General features: G+C 34.7%; 2 protein-coding genes across 2 annotated transcripts; both read right to left on the minus strand.

Moving 5' to 3' along the window:
- Nucleotides 1-3,069: 3,069 nt before the first annotated feature.
- LOC105776483 (GTPase-activating protein GYP1) lies at nucleotides 3,070-9,510 on the minus strand. The gene is made up of 10 exons (XM_012599151.2): nucleotides 9,071-9,510; nucleotides 7,928-8,084; nucleotides 7,600-7,780; nucleotides 6,598-6,668; nucleotides 5,447-5,584; nucleotides 5,269-5,360; nucleotides 4,862-5,133; nucleotides 4,265-4,350; nucleotides 4,026-4,127; nucleotides 3,070-3,490 (listed from the first exon to the last, which is right to left on the minus strand). The coding sequence occupies exons 1-10, from the start codon at nucleotides 9,157-9,159 to the stop codon at nucleotides 3,329-3,331; spliced, it is 1,350 nt and encodes a 449-aa protein (XP_012454605.1). The 5' UTR covers nucleotides 9,160-9,510; the 3' UTR covers nucleotides 3,070-3,328.
- Nucleotides 9,511-9,830: 320 nt separating this feature from the next.
- Nucleotides 9,831-16,609, minus strand: LOC105776482 (protein NLP9). Its single transcript, XM_012599149.2, has 6 exons — nucleotides 16,496-16,609; nucleotides 14,734-15,875; nucleotides 13,790-13,834; nucleotides 12,811-13,566; nucleotides 12,136-12,259; nucleotides 9,831-11,316 (listed from the first exon to the last, which is right to left on the minus strand). Exons 2-6 carry the CDS (start codon nucleotides 15,646-15,648, stop codon nucleotides 10,301-10,303), a joined length of 2,856 nt encoding a protein of 951 aa, XP_012454603.2. The 5' UTR covers nucleotides 15,649-15,875; nucleotides 16,496-16,609; the 3' UTR covers nucleotides 9,831-10,300.
- Between the last annotated feature and the right edge of the window lie 8,253 nt (nucleotides 16,610-24,862).

Here is a 24,862-nt window from a genome sequence, read left to right on the forward strand (position 1 = left end):
TTTGTTTTATAGGCCGAAAAAAATGAACAAAACGAAAAATGAAAATACAATTTTTGTTTTCTGCTGCGTTGTCTGCTCTGTTTGCAGGTACGGCGTACAGAGTCAGGGACGTGGCGTGTACGGAGGTGCATACCGTGGCGAGGGAGCAGAGGGTAATGCTAGAAGCCGTGCAGTCATGCGGCGCCTAGGGTTTCTGCTTCTGAATTCGTTTTGGGCTTGGGTCGAATTTGGGCTGATGCTTAGGATCGGGTTAGGGTCTGCAATTGGGTTTAGTGACTGGGCTTCAACCCGCATTTGGCCCATTGTAATTGGACTTTTAACAATTTTTACTTGTTTGTTTTTTTTACTATTGTGGGCCGGGCAAATAGGGTATTACAATATGAATTACATAATTCGAGTTATCCGAAAATCCGAATAAGAAAAGGCTAAACTATGTCGTTTTGATAAATGTTTACCTATTAAGTTTAAAGTTAAAACCATTATATTGTTTATGTAGTTAAATAACATTGTATTTCGTCTACTAGTTAAATAATTGATCTATGTAAAAGCAACATTAAGTATAAATAATAAGATTCATTAACTCGACTCAAAATTTTTTGACTCAATTTGATTCGATTTGAAAAAAAAAACTAAATTGAGTTCGGTTGCTAAAATAAGATTCGTCAACTCGACTAATTTAAACTTTTTTTAACTCGACCGAATACTCACCCCTACATGAAACAAATTCTTTTATGACTTGAAAGGAACTTCAAGGCAATATTTAGTATATAAGAATTTCGGAGCCACTAATATTAAGTGTTTTCAAACTAAATATCATTTAAAATCTGAAAATAACACATGTCACATTTTTCTTTTAAGACAAAAGTAGTGAAGAAACACAGAGTTGAGAGATTTGAGATCTAATTTCCTTACCTGTTGACAAACACATCCAAATATCTTGGGTTCAATAGAAAATAATGATTTAGAAGGAAAATGACATTATACATCCTTAACTACAAATAAGGGTCTCCGGTTTATTAGAAAACAAGTTGTGGAGACAGCATCAATCCCAAAATATTTCGGAACCTTCATTTGGAAAAAAAAAAAACATAAAAGAGCTCTAGCAACTTAAAGAAGATGTCTATATTCTGTTCAGTGAATCCATTTTAAGGAGTATCAACACATGAAGATTAATGAATAATACCAATTTTAATCATATAATCTTTAAATAAATTGAAAAAAATATTCTCGTGTTATTACTTTATAATGTACGTACTAGAACATTGAATTGAGTTTTTATTTCAACACAAAATAAAAAACAACTCAAAACGATTTTTCATAAAATATAACCAAATAATATGAGAATAATCATCACAAAATATCAAAACCAACTTTAGATGGAATACGACAAGGACCCCATATATCGGAATAAACTAACTCAAAAGAGAAATCAGTTCGTTTTTTAACTCTAGAGATTAAAGGAAGATAATGATAGTTGACAAATTGGCATGAAGACACGATCTCTTTAATGATGAAAGGTAGGATGGCCCAATTGACAACGAGTCTCAAAAGGAGTTAACACACTTGGACAAGCAATGGATCTCCACGCCTTTATATCAAGAACATAGAAACCTCCAGGTTCATGATTTTTACCAATAATCTACTTCATCGTAAGATCTTAAAAAAGACAAATGATTGAGAGAAAATGAAAAAGAACAATTTAAGGGACAAGTAAGTTTCTTAACAAAGATTAGCTTAAACAATAAATCAAGCAAACATAATACTGAAGACAAAGGAATGGATGAGTTAGTTCATGTCTTCTCCAACAATCAAACAGTGGGAGGCCTTCAACAGTCAAACATTGGAGGCCTCGAAAAAAATCTCTTGGTTACTTGAAGGGAACTCCTGAATGAGGTTCGGTATATAAGAATCATGGACACACTAATTTTAAGTGTTTTTCATATGCAGATTGGACGGGATCAAAGACTGACAGGATATCTACAACGGGATATTGTGTCTTTGTTAGAGGAAACTTAATTTCATAGAAAAGTGCATAATCAAAATAAAGAGCTATGACAATTTGTGGGGGAGATTATACGAGTGTATCAACTATTAAGTGAAGTCGATTTCAAAATCACTTTACCGGTAAAATTGTGGTGTGACAATCAAGCAACCCTTCATATATCCTCCAATCCAACATTTCATGAACTAAGTATATTGAGGTTGATTGTTATTTTATTCGTGAAAAGATTCAACAAAAATTCATCTCTACAGATTATGTTAAAACCTGAGAACAACTAGGAGATATCTTTACAAAAGCTTTCAGTGTTGAGTTAATTATATTTGTAACAAGTTGGGCATGATTAATATCTATGCCCCATCTTGAGGGGGTGTTGTAAATGAGATATTATAGGCTTTTTAGAGTTTGTATTTACTTAGGTTTCCTTTCTTAATTAAATTCTTATAACTTTTTATATATATATATATATATATATATATATATATATATAATATGATATAAAACTTAAGAGGTTGCACACCATTTTGTAATTTTTATAATAAAAAAATAAACTTTTAATTGTCAAATATAGATTAATATAGACAATATTTTATATCAATATGGTAGAGATATCAAATCAATTTAAAATTTATATGCATGACAAGAACAAATATCTTGATAAATTCATCGAATGAATTATTAAAATATTAATTGTATAAAAATTATAGAAAAATGTAAAATATAAATAAATCTCTCTCCCATATATATAGAATTGAATAATAGAATACTTTTTTTCCTCTCATATTTTTTATTATATTTTGTCAATTTTAATATAGGGATAAGTTGGCAATTTGCTAACAAAACTAATGTTGAAGCACATTCAGTTCCATATTTGCATTGCTCGATTTTTTAAAAAACTATATTTCACACTTATGTTCAGTACACTTGAACATATTTGAATATGGGTGTGAAAATATATAACCCTTAAACATATTTGAATATGGATGAAAATATATAATCCTCAAATGACCCTTTAAATACATGAGAAAACTTAAAAACAATTCATCATACTAATGTCAAACACATAGTCATGTCCAATGCTCACACAACAGCTCCAAACTGTGGCAATTTGTTATACAAGTGCCCTTTCTTAAGTTCAAGGTAGATGTACAAAGTAATGCTTGTTTGGTATTACAAATATGTGAAATTACATGCCAAAATACAAGAAATGACATTCTAGGCCTCTACTTGAAAACAAAAACATGAACATTGATTGCTCGGGTGAAACCGCTTTTTGATCAACAAAACAAATAGAATTCATCAATAAAATAGTAGACATAAAATTTGGGTTTAACTAGCCAAGTGACTGGGAGAGTTGTTAAACATACTGTGCCACATATATGCCCTAGAAAGCACCATTTCAAGCTCTTGATACGTCCAGTTGTGAGTTGGAAGGTGTTGAAGGAACATCACCAATTCCTGAAAATCAAGCTTCTGAAGTGTTTCTGACCACTGAAATTATATAAGAAATCAATCATTGATTAGCTTTAGTAATCATCAAGATTATGAATAATCATAAAGAAGAAAAGTTAACAAAGGCATCTAATGTAGGGGGAAAAAATCAGTTGAAAGTTTGCAAATCAGCAGCAAAGGTCATCAGCAGAGCCCGTAAGGAATAAAATGAGAAAATCTGAACAATGCAAGAAAAAGAAAAAAAAGAAGAGGGAAGTCATAGCAATCCTGGAAAGCAATCATCGATCCATTTAAGATAAAACAAGCTCTTATGCCCTATTAAGAAGGCCGTAACAGATGCTGGCTTTCAGTTTCAGTGTCATTGATCCAATAGCTACACCTTTGGTGATTGTTATGTTTTTGATCAAATATTCATTCATTTCTTTCGGATAAGAAAAAGTGTAAGTGAAGAAGACAAAAAAGACACAACTTGTTATTTGAACATTTATTGTAGTTATATCTCCTTAAGATTCCAGAAATGCACAGTCAAAGATGAAGTGAATTATATCAGTAGAAAGGAAGTAGCATGGCTCACCGTTAAAAGAAAACTGGCAAATATGTACACAAGAAAATCTGGGAGTGCATCTCCTTCAGCAAGATATGTGTCCCATAGACGGGTTACTAGATGGAAAGGAATCTGTTAAAAGAAAATGATTAAAAAGAAAAGCTAATAAAGCCACAAGAAAAATTAAAAGGGCTACCAGTTTGTCAATCAAACATAAAAAATTATTAGACAGTTTAAGTATAGGATTGGATAGTAAGATTAAACCTTACCTCACGTATCAGTAGGCAGTTGAACCAGCGAAAGGCAAATTGAAGAAATTCAAGTCCTTGGTCTTCCACATGTCTAGAAACAGGTTCTGGTACAAGTTAACAAAGTGGTTAATATGAGAAAGAAATTAGACCGTACAGAAAGGAAACAAAATTTTTAAGTTATGTAGCACCGACTCTTCATTTTTCTTCAAATGCCTGTGTCAAATGCATATATGGATATGGGGATATGAGTATGACCCTCCAAGGATCCTTCAAATACATGAAAAAATTAGAAAAAATTCAACATTCGCATGTCAAACAAAGACCCATATCCAACACTCATATCCGAGTCCGAGTACCAGATTTTAAGTAAATAAAGGAATTACACAACATAAAGACATGCATGCTCAAACACACACAAACTCACTAAAACCTATTCCCTTTCTCTATATCAGTAAGAAAATAGGGGGGCCTGCACAAACACATCCTTTAGCTTTCTATATAACCATTACTAAAATATCTGCACATAAATGAAAGCTTAAATTTCCTACAAGGTGGTTGAGTTCATGAATAAAAAAGAATGCCAGGGAGAGAACTGATTGCCCCTAAAGAGTTTACCATCAATTCGCCTAACCAATTCCTTCAGCTTAAATACAAGCCTCTGGATTCCTGGTTGAGCAAATGTGTAATGGTCTTGCATGCCATCAAGCAACTGTGACAAGCACCAATAACAGTCGGCTTCTATGTTGGAGATGTTCGCTGAAGATAATTCAGAGATTGACCAACTATCTATGCTCCCGTCTAAGTACTCTGATAAGAAGACAACTAGAAAGGGTGTAACTAGATCATTTATCCCCTGCACATATCCACTAGCAGGATGCCGAATGGCCCTATACATGAAGTTGAAGAAAAACATCATTACCCCGTAACAACAAATGGGATCTCACAGCATCTTGATTCTAAACATTACGTGTTATAAGAAGTCATCAATAAATTTGAACTCGCTAATGTAAATAATTTCTTACCATGTATAAAGAATGCGCTCCAAGGATTTTTGAACTTGTGCTTGCTGAAAGAAGGCAACATCAGGTACCGTTCTAGGACAATCGACAGCAATCTAATGAACAGAATAAAGGCAATTGTTAATAATCGGGCATAGAAGGCTGATATCAGAATTGGGAATTCAGTATGGGCTAAAGGTACCTGGCGAAGCATATTGATCTCATCATCTGAACGTTCAGTATCCGGAATGTCATAAAATTGAGCAACACAATCAAGATATTCAAGGCGTTTCCTCCTTAGAACTCCCTCCCTTCTATCTGAATTAGGTGGTGCATATCCCTGTTGTCAGTTCATACTTTAATTTCAAACAAGCAAACAAAATATAATTAAGATAACCATGCCTATTAAATGACTCATTAGTCAAGCATGAATATAAAATATTAGACATATATGTTCTTCCATGCATGCTCTAAATAGTGGCCCGATTGGTTTCATTAATTGGAATAGAAAGGCATGAAGCTATGCAACAAAGAGAAAACCAACTCCCTTAAGAGACATCGCATTCCAGAATAACAAACTAAAACCAATACCTCCTAAAAAAGAAGAATTTGACATCAAAGGCGTGCTTGGTTGAGTAGAAAAGTGGAAAGAGGGACTGAAAAAGCATAAAGAAATAAATTTTGGGAGTGCCTAGTAAGAAAGAGAATTAAGAGGAAAGAAAATAAGAGAAATGACCACTTTTCATCATAATGCATAAGAACAAATCATTCCAAATTGGAATGATAAGAGGAGAGAAATGAGAGAGGTGTAAGTTATTTCAAAATTATGGATTTTTCAAAAGTTTTATTTTCTTTCCTCCCATATTTCAACTCTACCAAGCAATGAATGGAAAGAAAATTACTTTTTCTTATTTTTTGAATCTTTTCTACCAAGCACATCAATGGAAAGAAAAAATATATATTTTCTATGTTTCTATTTTTTCTATTCCTTCAATTTCCATCTTTCCAATTTTCTTTCCACTCTACCAAGCAAAGCTTAAAAGCAGCCTAGTGTCTTGGGATCATTTTACAGTAGCAATTTATCAGACTAGGATGCAGCAATTTGTTATAAAACTTCAAAAGCACAACTTTTAAGGATTATACAGGGACTGTTTCTTTGGAGGATTCACAAAATGGATCATTAATGGTGGCAACTGGCAAGTAAAAGAAAATCATTAGTATCATTTCAACCCTAATGGGACAACATAAGAAATAGCAGCCTTTGCAGAAAAGAAGATGAACAAATTAGTTAATATACAGTGCCAGTCCTCCAAGTGCCTAAAACTAATAGTTTCATTAGATCATCAAGCATACCAGAAGAAGTCTCCATACATCAGGACGCATGTAAGGTGGAACACCACTCCAAGCTAATTCACGTAACCTCTCTGCAAAAGGAAATCATGATCAAGTCAAACTATAATTCTACTCATAAAAAGTTTGTTAAACTAGAGGTCGGAAAAGTAAGGGAACGGAAAAGACTAGGTTCTCTATCAAACTCAGAAAGTGACAATGTGCAGCATGAAAATATTCGCTATACAATTAACACGGATAAAAGTGCATATAGGATAACAAAAATCAGAATCAGTAGGGCCTATACATTAGAATGCAGAATAAAGATGTCAGGCCAATGTAGAATTTTGTTTCTTTCTGATATGATGGGAAAAGTGGGCATATAAACACCAAAGCAATATTTTGTTTCTCTCTAATATGATAAGAAAATTGAACATATGTGATCTCATATCTTGCTGGTACTAGTAATATGTGAATCCTATTGTTTAAATGCAACAGAAACCGAATTTGTTCACAGTATCTGTTGTTGTGACTGTTTCAAGAAATGAAATAGTTTCGAACAATTTTTAGCAATATAAACACCATAATGGGTCAAAACATGCAAGAGAAAGGAGAATACAATTTGATAAAGGAGCGAGTACAGTGTCATCAACATTTAGATTTAGCATCTATAGATTACAAGCAGTCCCAAAGTATTATTAACATGTACAGAACTACATATACTAATAGCATCATGCTATCACAAACTTTATATATCTCTTAATGTCACCATGCCATCTACAATTGACAACAAACAAGCAGGTGTCTACTTTTGAATATGCTTCTCTGCTACATAACATATTTTGCAATAAAAAATTAAGAACATTTAGCTCTATTTTTTGAGCTAGACAAAGCAGCAGTAGAGCTTACTTCAACTTCGCTCTATATTATTTCTAGAATGGCTCTACTCAAGTAACACCACTCATAAAAGTTTCAGCAGAGTTACAGACTCTAAATCATCCTGAAGCAACAAAATAGACATAGTACCTACTACGATCATTTGCCCTGAGAGCTCTTTAGTGAACTTCAAAACCCTTGCAGAATCTGTAGATCTTGCACCCATCACAGACTTGACTTCTCTAGCAGAGGTCTCAATGTTTGAGGCTGAAGATCTTAACTTATTAACAGTTGCATTACTATCTGAGTTATTTGTATTTCTGACCCCTCCCTATATGAAACAAAAGTTTTTCAGTTAAATAACCTTACCAATTTTTAAAGAACTTCAAAACGACGCACTAGTAATACAATAATTATTTTTGGTACTGTAGTAATAGAATAACTATCACACACAATAGATATTCACTCTCAACATCACCTCCATGTATTTGTCCGCGTCATTACTCCTTGCAGCGTCATTCTGAGAATAGCTTCTTTGATAACTGGGAGATTGATGCTGTATGCCTGAATTGTCGAATAATTCCAACCTTCTAGTCAATAATACTTTACCAGGAATGCTGCGACCCTTAAGCAACCTTAATAAAAGGCAAAATAGAATATTATTATTTGCATTCAAGGCAATAATTGTGAGAGAAGTAAGCTCATGAAGCAAAGAAAAAATGGGTGAACACTCCACAGACACAACAGTGGACTAGTTACGCAATATATAAATAAATATTCAGATAAAGGTATGTTCTAAATTGAAAAAAGAGAGAGAGAGAGAGAGAGAGAGAGAGTAGAAAACAACAAGAATTTCATTACACTAATAAAAGCCACATGGAGGAGCAAATAAAGGTGACATAACAAGACAGGCCAACCTTACCGAAGAGGAAACTTTTTTTAGTTCGACCTCTTTATGAATTACACTCAAGAGAGATTCCCATTAAGCAAAACAACATTGCAGCCAATTGGTATTAAGAAATCCAAGCTCATTAATCAGCATATCAAGAAATGGTAACATCCTTTATGAATTTGCCAAGTGCATAACCGCCTTTATTATCAGGAAAAACCAAGCTAACGAAATGGAATAACCTTTTCTTAACCCTTGTAACAAGGTCATAATCAAATTAGACAATACGCCAAAATCAAGGCATTTTGAGATAAAAAAGATATTAAACACACAGAATTATCATCTATGATAAATAGAAACTGTGATAATGTCGTCAAGCAGAACTCGAGAGATCTGAAGTTAATGCCCGAAAGGGTCCTTAAATCTAAGTACAAAACTCAACAATTCATACCCAACAAACAGAAACGGAAATATTCGACAAATCAAAGTTTCTCCTTGAAGAGGAAAATTCTTCTATATGACTAGAGAACTTGAATTGAAATTCGAAAGATCCGAACATATCCCTCAAAAGGGTATCTAAATCCAATGACAAAAAACACAAGTAGAAGAATCCAGATTCAAAATCATTGAGAAAAGAGAGAGAGAGAGAGGGAGAGAAAACAAAAACAGAGAATTGAAGGAAGAAAGAAAGAAAGAGGAATGGGGAAATTGAATAAAGTTAAAAGGAGGTACCCTTGGACATTTCTGAGGGTTTGGTTGAATCTGGAATCAAGGCTTTCTTTCTTAGGCTGATGATCTTCCCCCTGGGTGTTGTTGTTCATGGTTTTGTTGTTAAGCGTTGCTATGGAAAGAGCATGCTCTGTTTTTCTGTTTTTCCTTCGTTTGTGGCTCTCTTTTTCACTTTTACTACTAATTCTTCTTGTTTGTTACTCCTTTTTCTTCTTTGAATCTCATGTTTTTCCCCATGAAAAGAAGCTCCAGAAAACATGCAGCACTAACATTACCTAACATTCATTAACATCAAATATAATATTTCTCCCCCAAAAAAAAAACCAACAAATAATCTATATTGAATGGAATTAATTAATTATAATATCTAAATCCAACAAAAACATAATACATAATACATATTTATGAGATTCAGATTTACACTGTCCAATTTCATCTATTCAATATGGTAATATATTTCTCTTTTTATTGCAATTTTTGCATATATGTCTCTGGCGATTAACCAATAACCTATAGAACCCATCACTTGGTTCAAATCTCAAGGAAGGAAGTAATAAACTTTTATTTGGGCCCTCATTGTCATGGGTTGGACGATGCCATTGCCAAGCCCAGAGCAATAGCCATCTTTAACTTTATTAATCTATATATAGTTTTAGACTGGGCATTAGTGGGGGGGGGGGTGAAAATGGAGGCAAGCTTTGCTAGAGAAAATACAAAACCAGTTAATCAACTGCTTACTATATATTTATTATACACACTTGGATTTCAACAAGCATTTCATATATTGAAATTCGAATTTCAGATATGTTAAACCACACCTTTAAAAATTATTACATAAATCAATTGGATTAAATCTGGATAGGACAAATGCCCTTTGCTACCCCTCTTAAGAATTTCTATTGCTCCCCCTTAACATTTACAAACCTATATAAAAACATATATCTTAATTTATTAACAATCCATGCTCACATCTTCCAAGCCCTCTTCTTTTCCCTTTCTTGAACTCAAACCAGTTATAACCATTCAAGAATCAAGATCAAAGTACAGCATCCTTGAGCTGAGAAGACATTTATTTTGGAACACCATGGAAACCAAATGGAGTAACACATCAATGCGAAAAAAGGCTTCTTTCAGATAATTACATCTTCCATTGTAAGAACTAGAAGCTGGATAGAGTTCAAGGAACCATTATGAAGGCCGGTGATTGCATCCTAAGCATCGACATATTGGCTATTAGCTTCCCCCCAAAAAGCAATTGCTACCACCAGAACTGCCAATAGCACATGGCACATCACGAACTTGAAACTTCACGTTATGTGTTCCGACAAACTCCATAACTTCCAGACACTCCTGTAAATCCGAGTCACTAACCAACATTACCCATTCCTCTTCATCGTCTAAATACTTGAGTTGGAATGTCCCAGTTTGAAGTTTAAACCTTCTTGCAATTTCTTCATATAGTTCAAAGCACCCAGCAGATGGCTCGAACTTAAAACGGACAGTATCATCTTTGTAGGTAGCTTTTACAGTAATTTTTGAGCTGCTATCAACACAGATTGTCTTCATTTCAAAATTCTTTGCCTCATCAAAACTTTGAGAGCTTGATGAACTTCCATGTGATATTGAACCAGAGCCATCTGAAGAGTCTGTCATACTTGAATAAGTTGGTTGGTGGTTGTGCTCAGCATTCCCATCACCAGCCTCCATTCTGATATTGATCTCATCGTCAGCATTTTCTGGACAAGTCCGATCTGCAGTGCGAACACTAGCTGCCTGGAATGATCCTGCATCTAGAGAAACTGACTTAGAGTCATCATTACAATCAATACAAGGGACACCAGATTGCTTTACTTCTTCACAGGTACTTGGAACAAGCACACTCCTTGCAGCCATGTTGTTGTTTCCACCGAAAGAACACTCATCTTCTTCCAATTTAACAACTGAATTTTCTTCATCAGGGCAAGATTCTAGTGATGCTGCTGATGATTTCTCCAGATCCAAAGGTTCAGAAATTCGGATGGGAAGGTTCTTATTGGAGAGAACTACTGTTTTCTGGGTATCAACTTCTTGCATGACAGTACCTGCTGCAATAAACTCTCCTGTGGTTGGATCAAATTTCAATCCTCCTTGTACAGAGTCAAGAACAGTTTGTATTTTTCTTAATGATCTATTCACTTTGTTAATCTTGCGAGAGGGCCATCTTGGGATCCCAAGTTGTCTGCAAATCCTTTTCAGTGTAGTGGGGCAAACTACAAGGAAAATAGAATCAAAGGTCAATCAAGATTAAAGTACCTTGGTATGAACCAGATTCACCCTACTGCTTGAAAATGATATTCTTCTAACACTTGCATATGTCCATTAGACCACTTTTAATAACTATTTTCTAGAGCATATAGACTCAACTATAAAATACAAGTTCTAGTATCACAAGGCCTTAATAAATAAACAACACTTCAGCCATAATTTGATTCAAAGAATCTCTTATCTATAAAAATATTAAGCTCAAATACTACTTTACACAATATCTTAGGTTTTTGGAGGTTTTCAATGTCAATGTTACTCTTGCTCTTTTTTTTTTCTTGAAGTGTCTGTGTCCAATGCATATCATATTTGAACATGAGTATAGGAATATGACCCTTCAAAGATCCTCTAAATACAAAGGAAAAACGTAGAAAAATTGAACATACCTTTGGTGGACATATATACATATCTAACACTCATACCTAGGTCCAAAACATAGCTAAAGGTTATTAAAAACTTAGAATCTTGCCCATCGACCCACTTTCAGAAGAAGACAAGATTGAAAAGTAAGTTGTTAAAATAATAATACTGAACCATATAAAAAATCTTCTAAGAAGCTTATGTATTTAAAGAGGCTAAAAATGCAATCTCACAGAATATATCAACTTATATTTAATGCTTCTATATAAAGAAAGTCTTTCTGCAAAAGTAGGATGAGCTCATTTTATGCAGTAAACAAAAAACATAAAAACTTTTACTGAAACATGACCAGAACCAACAATATAGTAACCTTATGGTGCATATAAACTTGTAACATCAAGGCTTACCACCAAGGCTTTTTGCAGCATCCTTCAGACTCCCTGAGAAATACGGCTGAAGAACACTCAAGGTCACATTCTTTTCTGCTGTACTTCTCTTCTTCTCTATCTGCCTTCGTGGTCCACTCATTGCCTATAAATATATACTAAGATATTACTTAACCACATAAGATTGTCCACAACAGCCACTAAGATATTGAACATCACAGGTACTAAATAAAGAAAATAAGTTGAATATACATACATAAAAGGACTCATACAAATTAATCATAGTAAATGATATTAAAACAGGAAACCTGACCGCATTTTTATTCCTTCAATAAGAGCTTGAAGACTTCCTAAGCTCAAGGTGAGTATAAAAAGGCAAGCTCATGAGACATGCTAATGGTACTAGCTTAACATATCGCCGATGCTTCAATTTCAATGAGACAGCCACTCTTTGTTACTAGTAAACATAAGTATCTTATTACAGGAAAAAGATAGTATCTTATTTAACATTTAACTCAACATGTATCAGAAAAATGGATCTCAGATCATGAAGTTCCTTTGTCTCAATGCATCATTCAAATCAAATTTCCAGACTTCTTTCATTCATATACAATCAGCGAAGGATCCCTTTCATGTGTTTCACAAGTCAAGTACTGAAGTCATTGATCAAAAGGTAAAGAACATTCAACACGGCACCTGTTCACGAGGACCGTCAGCTTCCTTTCCATCACTTTTTGCAGTAGATACATGCAAGGGAACTCTATCATTAGAGTTCATTTCACTATCAGCAGATAATTCTGTTTCCGAGACCCTCCTAGATATAGACAATGAGGGGGAGTCTGAGAGTTTTCCCCTCTGAACCTCAATTTTTGACCCTTCATCGATTTCCACATCCGAAACTGTCCTCAAACTCCTACAGATTCGTTGCATGGTACCTGAGAGGTTATTCAGCAAGAGTTGCTGTTCTGAACTTCCTTTTAAGTTAATTGGAAGAAAAAGCTCCAGTATATAATCATCATCACCAGTGTAGGTGCTCCTCAACCTGATTGCAACCGCAGCATTCAGGTTACATTTGCGTGCATGATGAACAAGCGGATAATCACCAATGTCATACGTCTTCACATCGGTAGAGAAGAATGGATGATTGGACCGAAGCACTTTTCCAGCTATGCCTTGTCCTTCTTCAAGATAGTGTTCCATACATGCATGAACAAAATCCTGCATCCCTCTTTCATTAACATAACAGGCTGTATTTTCAACACATAAGACACGCTTCCCGTCCCGACGTCTATTACCCTCTCCACCACCTACTTTTAAAATTTCATCCACAGCTTCCTCGGTGTAATAACAAGGAATCCATGTTAGAGCCAACGGCAATCTATGCGCATGACACACAGCACGTAAAACATCAGTTATTTCAGCTAAAGCAGCTCTCTGACTCCCTGATAGGCACTGAGGAAAAAGATTTAAAGAAGAGACCTTAGAGGAAAGATACAGTACCAAACTATTTATTCAGTTAACCAGGAAGAGAAAAAACCAGTTCTTGTATATATATATATATATATATATATATATATGTACCTTTATATATATACACACACACAATTCAAAATAATAAAAAAAACCGCCTTTCCTGTAACTGCTGAAGTGAAATGCATACAAAGTTTTAATGTACCTGAGGAAGAGGTTGAGGAGGAGCAATGGTTCTTAAATTAACGGCCTGCACATGATAGGGTACAAGATAAATTTCATGATATCAGCCATAACATATATGATATTTCTTGCTTTTATAGTTTATGTCTGGTGGACGTCATATTTATCAAGTTTGTTTTCTTTTCTAAAAGTGAAAATATGATATTAAGTAGATAACATATACTATCAAAACCTTTCAGCTATGAACAATAGCACGGCGCCTAAAGGTAGAATCTTAATGTTAGCTATAAATTTTATCTTACATTTTTAAAATTGTTAAACCAACTTTTAGCATTAATAATGCCAAACCCACCCATGCAAGAGAACAGAAGAAGTTTTCTGTCATTAACTAAGCTCCAGAGTTTCCATTTACAAACATTATAGTATTCAGAGAACGCTGTGCAGGAGTTTCTAGCAGAAAATACATTCTTGTTCAGCAGTATATGAGTTATTTTGAAATAATATGTGAAGACAGTAATATTTTGTTGCAAAAAACTGAAAATATGGCTTAGCAAGAGATGTGCAATGGACAAAACAACTCTGGCAAATTATTAGTCAGTAATATTTACTTTCTTGTTACTCTTCTTCATGTCATCCACAAAAAAGGAGTTTAAGGTTAAATGAGTTATGGATAGCCAAGTGAGTAATATGGATATGTTTGGAGAGTTACAAGGAACAGAAAACAGAAGTTCAGACCTATGTTACACAGACTCGGGTGTTACTGTGGAGTACATGTATGTGTCTAACACTAGTTTTTCTAGGTTCTACCATATACTTGCAGGATATTTGGAAATTCATCTCCCCATGCTCTTGTCCAGATATGCATTGGAAACGGGGATTTCATACATTTCAGAAAAATTGAAGAGCTAACATAGGTTCAGAACCAAAAACACAAACTTTACAGAAATATAAATAATAGATACTAACCTGGAGTGCAAGGGAGACAGTTTTCATTTCTGAATCAAAATTGGGTTTCTCTTTCATAGTGACAAGTTCCAGCACAGCACAACAAGACATCTCAGGAGGTTCAAAAATTGGCAAGGCGATGGAACCACGGACTTTGTAATTGACTGCATGTGTAAACCGCAAGTACTCACCCTTACTGTAATGGATGACATCGGAAGTCCACTCAGGAACTCTAGAGATAAAAACACGACCAGGAAGACCAGGGAAAGAACCCGGTTTTTGTTCTGCAGAGAAGATATATGTCCTCGAAACTTCACGATAACCTGAAAGCATCTGATCAAGCAAATAGGGCTGTTCAGAAGTAGTCAGCATATACTGATCTCCATGCTTAATTGGAACCCAAACTTGTGCCAAAATGCCCCCTCCAGAAGACTCCTTAAGCAAGGACAGTGCTCTAAGCATCTTCTCATCAAGTGAAGGTCCAGTTGGCCCAGAAACCAATGTATTAGGCAAATTTGAAGAACCCAATTCTGCATCAGAAGGAACCACTGGATTACCAATGTGTGTACCTGTTTGCTGGATCACCATTTTGTCCCCACAATTATAAGAACCATCCATGCCATTCAATGCATCAGCAGCTTCAACAAAGGTACCAGAACTTTGTCCTGTAATAGGTAACAAATCGAAAGAGGCATACGGCAAGGATGGAAAGGAGGATAAACTAAAGGAAGCAAACATCTGATCTGCAGCCGAAGGGCTATTAAACCACCCAGCATAAGAATCAAAGTTCATGAGCTCTGAAAAGTTAAAAGGATCCTCTGAAAGTGAATTCTTTGTACTTCCAGTGCCACCAAAACCCTCCATCTGAGCTCTTGGAGGAACCGAACTATTATTCCCCTTTTCTTTAGATGAAAAGGGGGATTCCATTTTTTTCATAAAACAAACTAAACAACCCCACTTTTCACCTCAAATCAGCAAATGCTAGAGCTCTATGGAAAAGCTTCCACTTAGCCAAACACTTTTATCTTAAACAGTTAAATCCAAATCTGCTTCCCAAACCCCAGGAATTTCCCCCCATCAACTTCATGTATCCTTCCACCATTTCAAAACTAAACTCAATTGTGTCAAAAAACAGAGTTACACAAAGCCAAACTGCTCCTAACCTGGAGAACCCACAAAGAAACATTAAACTTCATCTCTATGCTATATATTATACATATGTATAATTGTATATAATCCAAAAATGGGTGCACATATATAATATACACTTTTTCTTTTTTTCTTTTCAAAGGCACGTAAACAATTATAGTTCGTAATAGTAGTGATATAATGCTCAGAGTGGGGGAAAAGATAAAAACCAAAATCTCAAGCCCCCGCAAATCACTACAAGAGAAGTCAACTGCTCTCAATCAACATTAACCCACAAAACCCACCTCAGATTCATCTTCTTATACACAAAAATATCAAAAATTCTAAATGAAAAAGTACATATGCTAATAAAAAGAAAATAAAATATTAATAAACAACGATAAGAAATTTCCAAAATTGGCACCTCTTTTTCCTTTTATTAGATTCAACTGAAATGAATTGGACAAGAAATGGAAGACCAATACTTTTTTACCCTTTACCTATAAAATCTGAATCTCCTTGAAATTCTGTAAATAAATAATAAAAAAACCCAGAAATCTAGAGGGAGAAGTTACTATAAAAGGGAATCTTGGTAACTGGAATAAGGGATTATTAAGGTGTGGAAGAGAAAAAGAGGTAGTTCCTCGACACTTACTAAAAATGGAAAGTTTTCTTTGGATTGGTCGTTCTTTTTGGAGCAGTTAACTATGAGAACTGAATACCTGTAGATGCATCTGATGTCTGAAAATCTTGTATTTTTTCACTCTCCTTTTTTTTATATATATTTTTGATTCGGGAAAAATGGAAAACATGAATAATCAATCAAATCTTATTTGGGTAAATTATACTAGTAGTCACTCAACTATTAGTGAATTCCTTTTTGACACTCAATTATGAAAAGTTACAAAATGGTCACTCAATTATTAGTAAATTTCTTTTTAGTCACTCAACTATTAAAAGTTATAAAATTTTTACTCTAACTATTTACTTTATCTTTTTTTTATTAGCGGACTAATGATAACAATTTTAAAATTAACATAATAATAATTTTAATCTTCAAAATTTTTAAATTATATGATAAATATAATACGCTAAATATGAAACAATTACATATGAGACAAATAATATACAAAAAATCTAACAACGCAAACTAGATGAATATTGTAATACTCAATTTTAGCCCGAACTCACATATGGAAACATAATCTTCGAGGATATGCAATCTTAGATATGATATGCAATCTTAGATATGATATGTAATCTTAGAAGATGTGATTTTGTAATCTTAGATATTTAATTTGTAGATACCCTTTAATATTCACCGTTGATGTAATTGATCTGTACCGTTGGATTTGGGGAGGCTCAGCTATAAATAGAGGCCTCTCCCTTCATTGTAAGAAAAGAAAAAGGAGGAGGAATAAAAAAAAGAGAACGATTGGCAGTTTTTTAAAAGTAGCTTACTATTTTTTTTTCTTTCGATTATTTTTTACTTATTTACGATTTTAAAAAAGGGAGAATGTGATACCATGCGAATTTTATTTATTTTTTTATTTAGCCCCTCCGCCTTTTAATGTTTTTGTAATTAAGTTTTTTTTAATTTAAACCTTTATTTATTTTTGATTTCAATTCGATCCTGATTAGACGACGCCGTTTAGGGAAATAGGGAAAATTTCTCTTCCGGTCCCTCCATGTAATATGCACGTTCAATTTGATCCTTGATTTCCATTTATGTATAGATTTGCCTCGAGTTTTTATTTACAGTTCAAATTAGTCTTTTTCATTTTCTTTATTTTTTATTAATTAGTTTTTATTCTTTTTATATTTAATTATTTTTAAAAAATATATGTATATATATTTTCATATACATATATTTATTTTTGTAGTATAATATAATTATTTATTTATTTATTTATATGTAATTATTTATTTATCTATATGTATATATTTATTTTAGTATACATATGTATGTACACATATTAATATTTTTAACTAATTTTTATATATATGAACATATTTTTTTAAATGCAAATATATTTTTTATATACTTTATAATTTTTTCCTTTATTTTCATAAATGCATCATGTATGTATAAGTTTCATAGCCCAAGATTTCATATGTAAATTATGTGTATGACTTTTAATTTCAATGCATATATACTATGTGCCTTTTATTCTTTATATTTTGTTTATTTTCTTCATTCGATTATTAATTCAAGTTTTAGTTTATATGTTAAAATTTATTTTTTTTATTTTGATCATTCATTTGATATTTTGTATGTGATTATTTTTATTATGTATATTGATTCTATTTATTCATTTATTTATATTATTTCTACTATTTGTAATATTTATTATTGCATGGTATATTTAATGTAGCATCACATCATTTTTACTCGATTTCAAACTTTTCAAAATTGAGATAGTGCTTGTATTTAGGATTTTCAAGGAAATTGAGCCCTAACGTATTGGGTTCTGATTTTCTTTGTTAAATCTAACAATCAAGCATTTCTCTTTAATCAAAAAAATAAGAACTCATTATTGGGAATTCAACACGTTGTGTCCTAACGTATTGGATGTGATGCATTGATTTCTCGAAATGAATATTTTTTAAAAAATAATAAAGGAAATATTCCGAGTTTGGGATTCTAAAGGAATTGTGCCCTAACGTATTGGGCCGCGATTTCTTAAATCTTGAATAAATGGATATTCTTTTAAATTTTTATTGCACTAGTATTTTGCCCTAATTTATTTTTGGGGAAAATTAGAATGTTGTGCTCTAACGTATTGGGTGTGGTATTTTCTTTCTCTGAAATGATAAGGGTCTTAATACGTAACGTTTTAAGTTTTTTGCTAAGGATTACGTTTTTCAAATTTTCGACATTAAGACATTAATTATTTAACTAGGTACCAATTTTTGGGCGTAATGAGGGTGCTAATTCTTCCTCATATGTAACCGACTACTGGACCCGTTTTTCTAAAATTTGTAGACCAAAGTCATTTTTTAGGTGACCCAATCACACCTTAATAAAAGATTGGTGGCGACTCACAATTTTCATTTTTTAAAGTCGACAACCTAAAAATTTTGTTTTTCAAAAAAATGGTTTCGACAGCTTGGCGACTCCACTGGGGACTTTTTAAAAAAGATAAGAGAGTCGAGCCACAAAGTTGATTAATTTCTATCTTATGTCGAAAATTTTAAAAATTCATGAGATCCTTTAGCATTCATTATTTTCTTGCTTAATTTATCTAAGTATTATTTTGCATTATACATTACATGTACTGAATAATTTTTACCCTCTAAGTGGGAGTGAGAAGCTATTCCTTCGTGAGGTTTTCACCTCCGTATAGGATAGTGGATCGCTTTCAGGATACATCGGTACCTATGCCTTCGTGAGATTTTCATCTCCGTATAGTCATAGGGAAAATGTGTCCCCCTGAATCGAACTTGATCTGTATGAGCCTATAATGGGTGAGGATCAAGGAATCTGCTGGTTCGGGTACCTTTACTTTAGAGCCAAACCGCATATAATGAGCCTTAGAAGCTTGCCTTAGGTAGAACTACACTAAACCCTAGTAGATGTCCTAATAGACGTTTTACTCTTCCTTGATTATATGCTTCTATTGGATACTGACTCTCGTGTTTTATTTTGTTTGCATGACATGGCATTTCATTTCATCATAAAAGGCGTCAGTTCAGATTCGGTTGCTAGATAGAAAGCTTAATATGGAAAAAGGGTTTCTTGATAAAGTGGAGGACAATGCGGTTGTCCGAACTTGGTCTGAAACAACGCAGCAAGAAAAGGGTGATAGCCTAGCCGATGGGTATGTATCGGAACTATGGGATTTTACTCGCATCAGTGTAGCTCAAAACAATTTGCAAAAGTTAAAAGAAATTTGGGATCAGTAGAATAATGAGGTTAGGCAGTTATTTTACAACAATTATGGGGACTTGCCTTATTTGCATGATGTGAAGGTAGACAAACATTTGTTTCGAGCCCTCGCCCAGTTTTGGAATCTTGCTTACAGTTGCTTCACGTTTGGGAATGTCGATTTGGTACCTACGATAAAGGAGTATATGGCTTTACTCTGATGTTCAAAGTTTCAAGTGGATAGAGTCTACTCGAAAGTGGTAAGTGTGCCAACCTTTTCAAAGAAGCTGATAGGTATAACAGGGATGAGTGAGCAGTGGGTCGCTACACGAGTTAAGCAAAAGGGGGACAGCAAGTGCATTCCTTGGAGGAGCTTGAAGGATGCAATTCTCACCCACCCAGACTTAAGAAAGAGGTTATATATATTTGCTTTAAGTATATATGGCTTGGTTGTCTTCCCTAAAGCCTTGGGGCATGTGGACGAAGCAGTCACCGATTTATTTGATCGGCTTGATAAGAGGGTTACACCGATTCCGACAATTTTGGCAGAAACCTTCAGGTCATTGAATGCATACCGAAGGACGGGTGAGGGTAGATTTATCGGATGTGCGTAGCTTCTACTCCTATGGTTTCACAGTCACTTTTGGAAGGTGGATAAAGTTTCGTATCGGGTCTTTTCTGAAAATTATTCACCACTAAAAGAGATAGTTGCTACGCCGAGGAGGGATGACATCTCGGAGGAAAAATGGATGGCAATTCTTCAAAATCTTCAAGAGGAAGATGTTGAGTGGAGAGCTCCTTGGTTGCTTCTAGATGAGATCCTATATAGGTGTGGTAATTTCGATTGGGTACCTTTATTGGGTATTTGGGGAGCTGTCAGATATGCCCCATTATTGGTGCTAAGGCAATATAGGTCAAGGCAGTTTATACCTGCGACCCAAGGGATAGCTGATTGTGAATTTTCATACAAAGATGATGGTTATAGAAAGAAGATTCAAGAAATGTCCAATGCATGGAAACAGACTCGTCGAATGAAGAGGTTAGCTGTGGGGCCAATGACAACTCCTGAGTATTATGGATGACGGGCTAGGAGGATTAATGATAACACACCTAAGTTAAATAATGAGGACGGCCAGTCAATAGAGGAGCATTTGCGAGTTATCCCTTCGAAATTGAAAATTGTAAGACAAGATTTTGAGAGGAAGAACGCGGATTTGGAGAAAAGGATAGAGCAAATGGAGGCAGAAAAGATGAACTTAAGATTGGACATAGATGTTCAAAAGCTTGAGAATGAGAGGTTGAAGAAAGAGAAAAACAAGGCTGATGAAGAATTGGCAGTTTAAAGACGGATTATAAAAAGTTGCATTTGTCAATAAGAACTGCTAGGCTAGGAAAGACGTCAGAACAGTGGTGAGCAGAAATCCAAGAAGAAAAGGACAAGACAGATAGATGGGAACAGAGACTTCAAGAGATGCAAAGGCGAAATGAGGTTTTAGAAAAGAATTTGTCAGAAAGCCAGAAGGAAAAGGGCGAGTTAAAGGATAGGGTGATTGTGTTGGAAAGATCTCTTCGTTAGTATCGAAGTCGAAACTCTACGATAGAGTTGAAAGCAAGCTTGAGCAAGATTGATGAAATGAAGAAAAGAATTGAAGAGCTAGAGACGGTGTTGCAAATTTGTGAGATTCAGATCAAGCATTTAAAAGCAAACGAAAGTCATAATAATGGACAGCTTCACCACTTTTCAGAGTCAAGTTAGGAGCAGAGATCATCTCATGGAGGAAGCTGTGGTCCAGATTCGAGAAGTAGCTGATTACGTTCAGACTTTAGCAATACAGGTTGATATGCTGAGTGTAAAGTATGAATTAGAATCGGATCGGGGGCAAGAATTAGCTTTGTTACTTAGGAAGATTAGAGTTCTGGGTACTAGGGCAAAGTCTTATTTATAATTCGCTTTATGTAAAGAAATTTACTTTTGAGTAAGGTTTTCTTATATGGAATTGAATCAAAATTGAAGTCTTTTTGCATTCATACATTGCATTACTTCATATGCATTTAAAAACATTAAAAGATTCTAATTAATTTAAGTCACTCCTCAGTTAATCTGGAACCGAACACCGTTACAGTACCCGAGCAAAGTCAGGAGGCATGGACCAAAGATTGGAGAGAATAGAGCAAATGCAAATACAGATGCAAGAGCAATTGACTGAATTTCAACAAGAAATGAGGAATCAGATGCTAGAATTCCAAATAAATATGAGCCAGCTAACCCAGTTATTGGGTAAAGGGAAAAGCTCAGCGGCTCACTTTGGGGATGATAATGAAGACCCTATATATTCCCCAGATTTTACCTTGATAAGTGTCCAGGCCCAACCAGACGCATGTCCACAAGAGGCACTCTTTACTATCAGATCCCGGCAATATTTGACTGGTACATCGACACCAGTGTATCGCCTGACAGACTCAAAATCTAATCCTGTTGCTCTTGACAATTCATCAGAAATAAAACAGGCGAAGGTAGAGCACCCAGGTACTATAAAAGCCTCAAGGAAGAAGGGGGATAAGGGGACAAATGAAGGCAGATATAACAAGGGCCACTCAAGACCAATCGCTGTGGGCCGGCTAAAGATAGAAACCACCAGTCTTCAGGGTCCTTTAAAGCAAGAATCATATGTGAAGCCAGGTACTGAAAAACTTCAGTTCACTCCAATTCCAATGTCGTACAAGGAGCTGTATCAAAGCTTATTCGATGCGCATGTTGTTTCTCCTTTACATGTGAAGCCTCCACAGCCTCTGTATCCCAAATGGTACGACGCAGGTGCACAATGTGATTATCATGCGGGAATTACGGGGCACTCAATAGAGAATTGCATTGCCTTCAAAAAGCTAGTTGAAAAATTCATCAACATGGGTATTGTCAAGTTGGATGACTCATTTAATGCAGGAAATTCGCTATCCAATCATGATTGATAATGGTATATATGAAGAGGTGTTGAGAGGTGTTCACATACGAAGACACAATTGAAAAGGGACCTTGTTAGATATCTGCCCTTATAAAATTTGGGAGTGTTCTAAGTAATTGAATTGCGGAAGAAATCTCTGTAGTCTTTAGAGCTTGTTTAGAGTAATGTTCAGAACATTCTTGTTGCTTTTAGCCTAAAAATGATAGGAATTCCTTTGTGAAATAGGCTCATGTCTGAACATCATTATTCTAATAAAATACATCTTTGCATTTGAGCCAATATTTTTTCATTCTTTGCGAGTAATTATTCTTTCATTCTTTTGGATTTTCTTCCACATCATTCTTTCGTTCATAATTATATTGTACAAATAATCATTCGTAATTCACACATTCTTTTGTATATTCTTTTGCAATTACTATGGGTCCTCAGATATCAATGACATGAGTGACGTTGCTACTAACTCAGAATCTCCTTTTGAGCGAGACATGTGTTTAAAGGGATCTCATAACTTTGAAGATGTCATAGATCATAGCCTATTTCTAGACCTGTTAAGGATGGTAGAACAAGTCATAAAATGGATCTCACCCTACAAAGAATTATCAGGATACATGACTTCTCCTTATGCGGGGCATGGAGATCATTTGGTCAATCTTGCCAAAAGAGTCTGACAGTCATCAATTCATCTTTGTGATCGTCAATTACTTTACTAAATGTGTGGAAGCTACTTCGTATGTCAATTCTTGAAGAATCATATGGAACGCCAAAAGGATCATATTTGACAATGTACTAAATTTGAACAACAGCACAATATCAAAAGTTTGCAGTCTGTTCACGATTAATGTCATATTGCCCAAAGAAAAAAAAACTCTGCCGGGGCAATGCCTTTCTCCTGGGCCCATTGCGGTATTGCCTATTGAAGACAAGATTCTTGCTCTCTGAGTTTTTGGATTAATTCTGATTAAAGAGGAATGTTCAAAGTTATTCATCATGGTCAAATGCGCCAAAAGCAAATGATGCGAGCTTACAAAAAAGAGTCCGCCCTAGAGATTTCCTTGAGAGGGACCTGGTATCGAAAAAGATCCTTCCCACACAAAAAAAACTTTATTCCAAGTTGGGAAGGACCTTATGTTGAAGGCCTTATCTGGAAAAGCATCGATTAGAAGGGATAACAAGGACATGCCTGATCTTATTAGTTCAGATTCAAAAAAAAATGGGTCAAAATCAAAATAAAAAATAAAAGTTATAAAAAGAAAAAGAAAAGAAAAATGGAGAGGCAAAGGTGAAAATCCGCAAAGGACGCCTTGAGACCAAAGGGGATTTGAGTTGAAAACCCGAAAAGGGCGGCTCGAATATTGATCAAAATGGGGCATGAGGTGATCAGAGCAACGCGAATCTTGATCAAATTGGGGCATGTGGTGATCTAGTTATACTTGAATCAATAGGAAAGAGTAGGCAACATCTTGAGGCATCCACAGAGTACTGTAGATCTCTCAAACACATGTCAAACTCAAAAGGGTCTTCAGAAAGTTTGTACAGAGAATTTCAAGCTGCGATATATGGGGCACCCAATTTTCATACTATTGAATTTGTTGTTCTTGGAGTACTTCATTCTTTTCAAAGATACACATTCCCAATCAATTTCTTTGTTATCCTTCTTTGCTATTTTTGATAACGTATTTCTTTCGAGCTATGCTCAGAACCAATTTTTTCTTATCTATTGTTATGACCTTTTTTGCAAGCACGTTGCATTGGAATAATGATTAATGGACTAATAAAACTTTCACAAAGGAAGTTTTGCATATTACTTTAAAAGTTTCTAAATAATACAAGAACCTGAAACAGGACTATTGTTTAGAACGCACCAAGTTTAAATGTTGGAAATTTAAAAAGGAAGAGTCTAATTAGAACTTTCTAGATTCTGTTGTCAAAAACATTGATTGAACAAATGACATGATAATGACAAAGCTTAATAAACAAGCGAGCAATGGTCACTAGGTAATAGGAAGAGGTTTCCTCGGAGAAGAAAGACTTCATTTGCACATGAGCCTTTGGTGCGACACCTTGGGCATGATGTAAAGGGCCAAAGAATTTTACATTCTGTATCCTTGAATTGTGATAGGAGTGGATTGAGAAGAAGCCATATATTTCTACCCTCGGGTTGCAGTGGGAGAATGATGGTACAAATTTTACGTCC

This window comes from Gossypium raimondii, chromosome 10 (assembly GCF_025698545.1).
Source record: "Gossypium raimondii isolate GPD5lz chromosome 10, ASM2569854v1, whole genome shotgun sequence".
NCBI lineage: Eukaryota > Viridiplantae > Streptophyta > Magnoliopsida > Malvales > Malvaceae > Gossypium > Gossypium raimondii.

What these genes read in the sequence shown, in the direction of transcription:
- LOC105776483 (XM_012599151.2), bottom strand. Translation starts at nt 9,159, where the DNA reads ATGAACAACAACACCCAGGGGGAAGATCATCAGCCTAAGAAAGAAAGC. An exon ending in AGATCAATATGCTTCGCCAG is followed by an intron (nt 5,361 to 5,446) that starts GTACCTTTAGCC and finishes TCTGTTCATTAG; the next exon opens with ATTGCTGTCGATTGTCCTAG. An exon ending in GAGCGCATTCTTTATACATG is followed by an intron (nt 5,134 to 5,268) that starts GTAAGAAATTAT and finishes CTTCATGTATAG; the next exon opens with GGCCATTCGGCATCCTGCTA.
- LOC105776482 (XM_012599149.2), bottom strand. Translation starts at nt 15,648, where the DNA reads ATGAAAAAAATGGAATCCCCCTTTTCATCTAAAGAAAAGGGGAATAAT. An exon ending in CTCCTCAACCTCTTCCTCAG is followed by an intron (nt 13,567 to 13,789) that starts GTACATTAAAAC and finishes CTTTTTCCTCAG; the next exon opens with TGCCTATCAGGGAGTCAGAG. An exon ending in CTGACGGTCCTCGTGAACAG is followed by an intron (nt 12,260 to 12,810) that starts GTGCCGTGTTGA and finishes ATATATTTATAG; the next exon opens with GCAATGAGTGGACCACGAAG.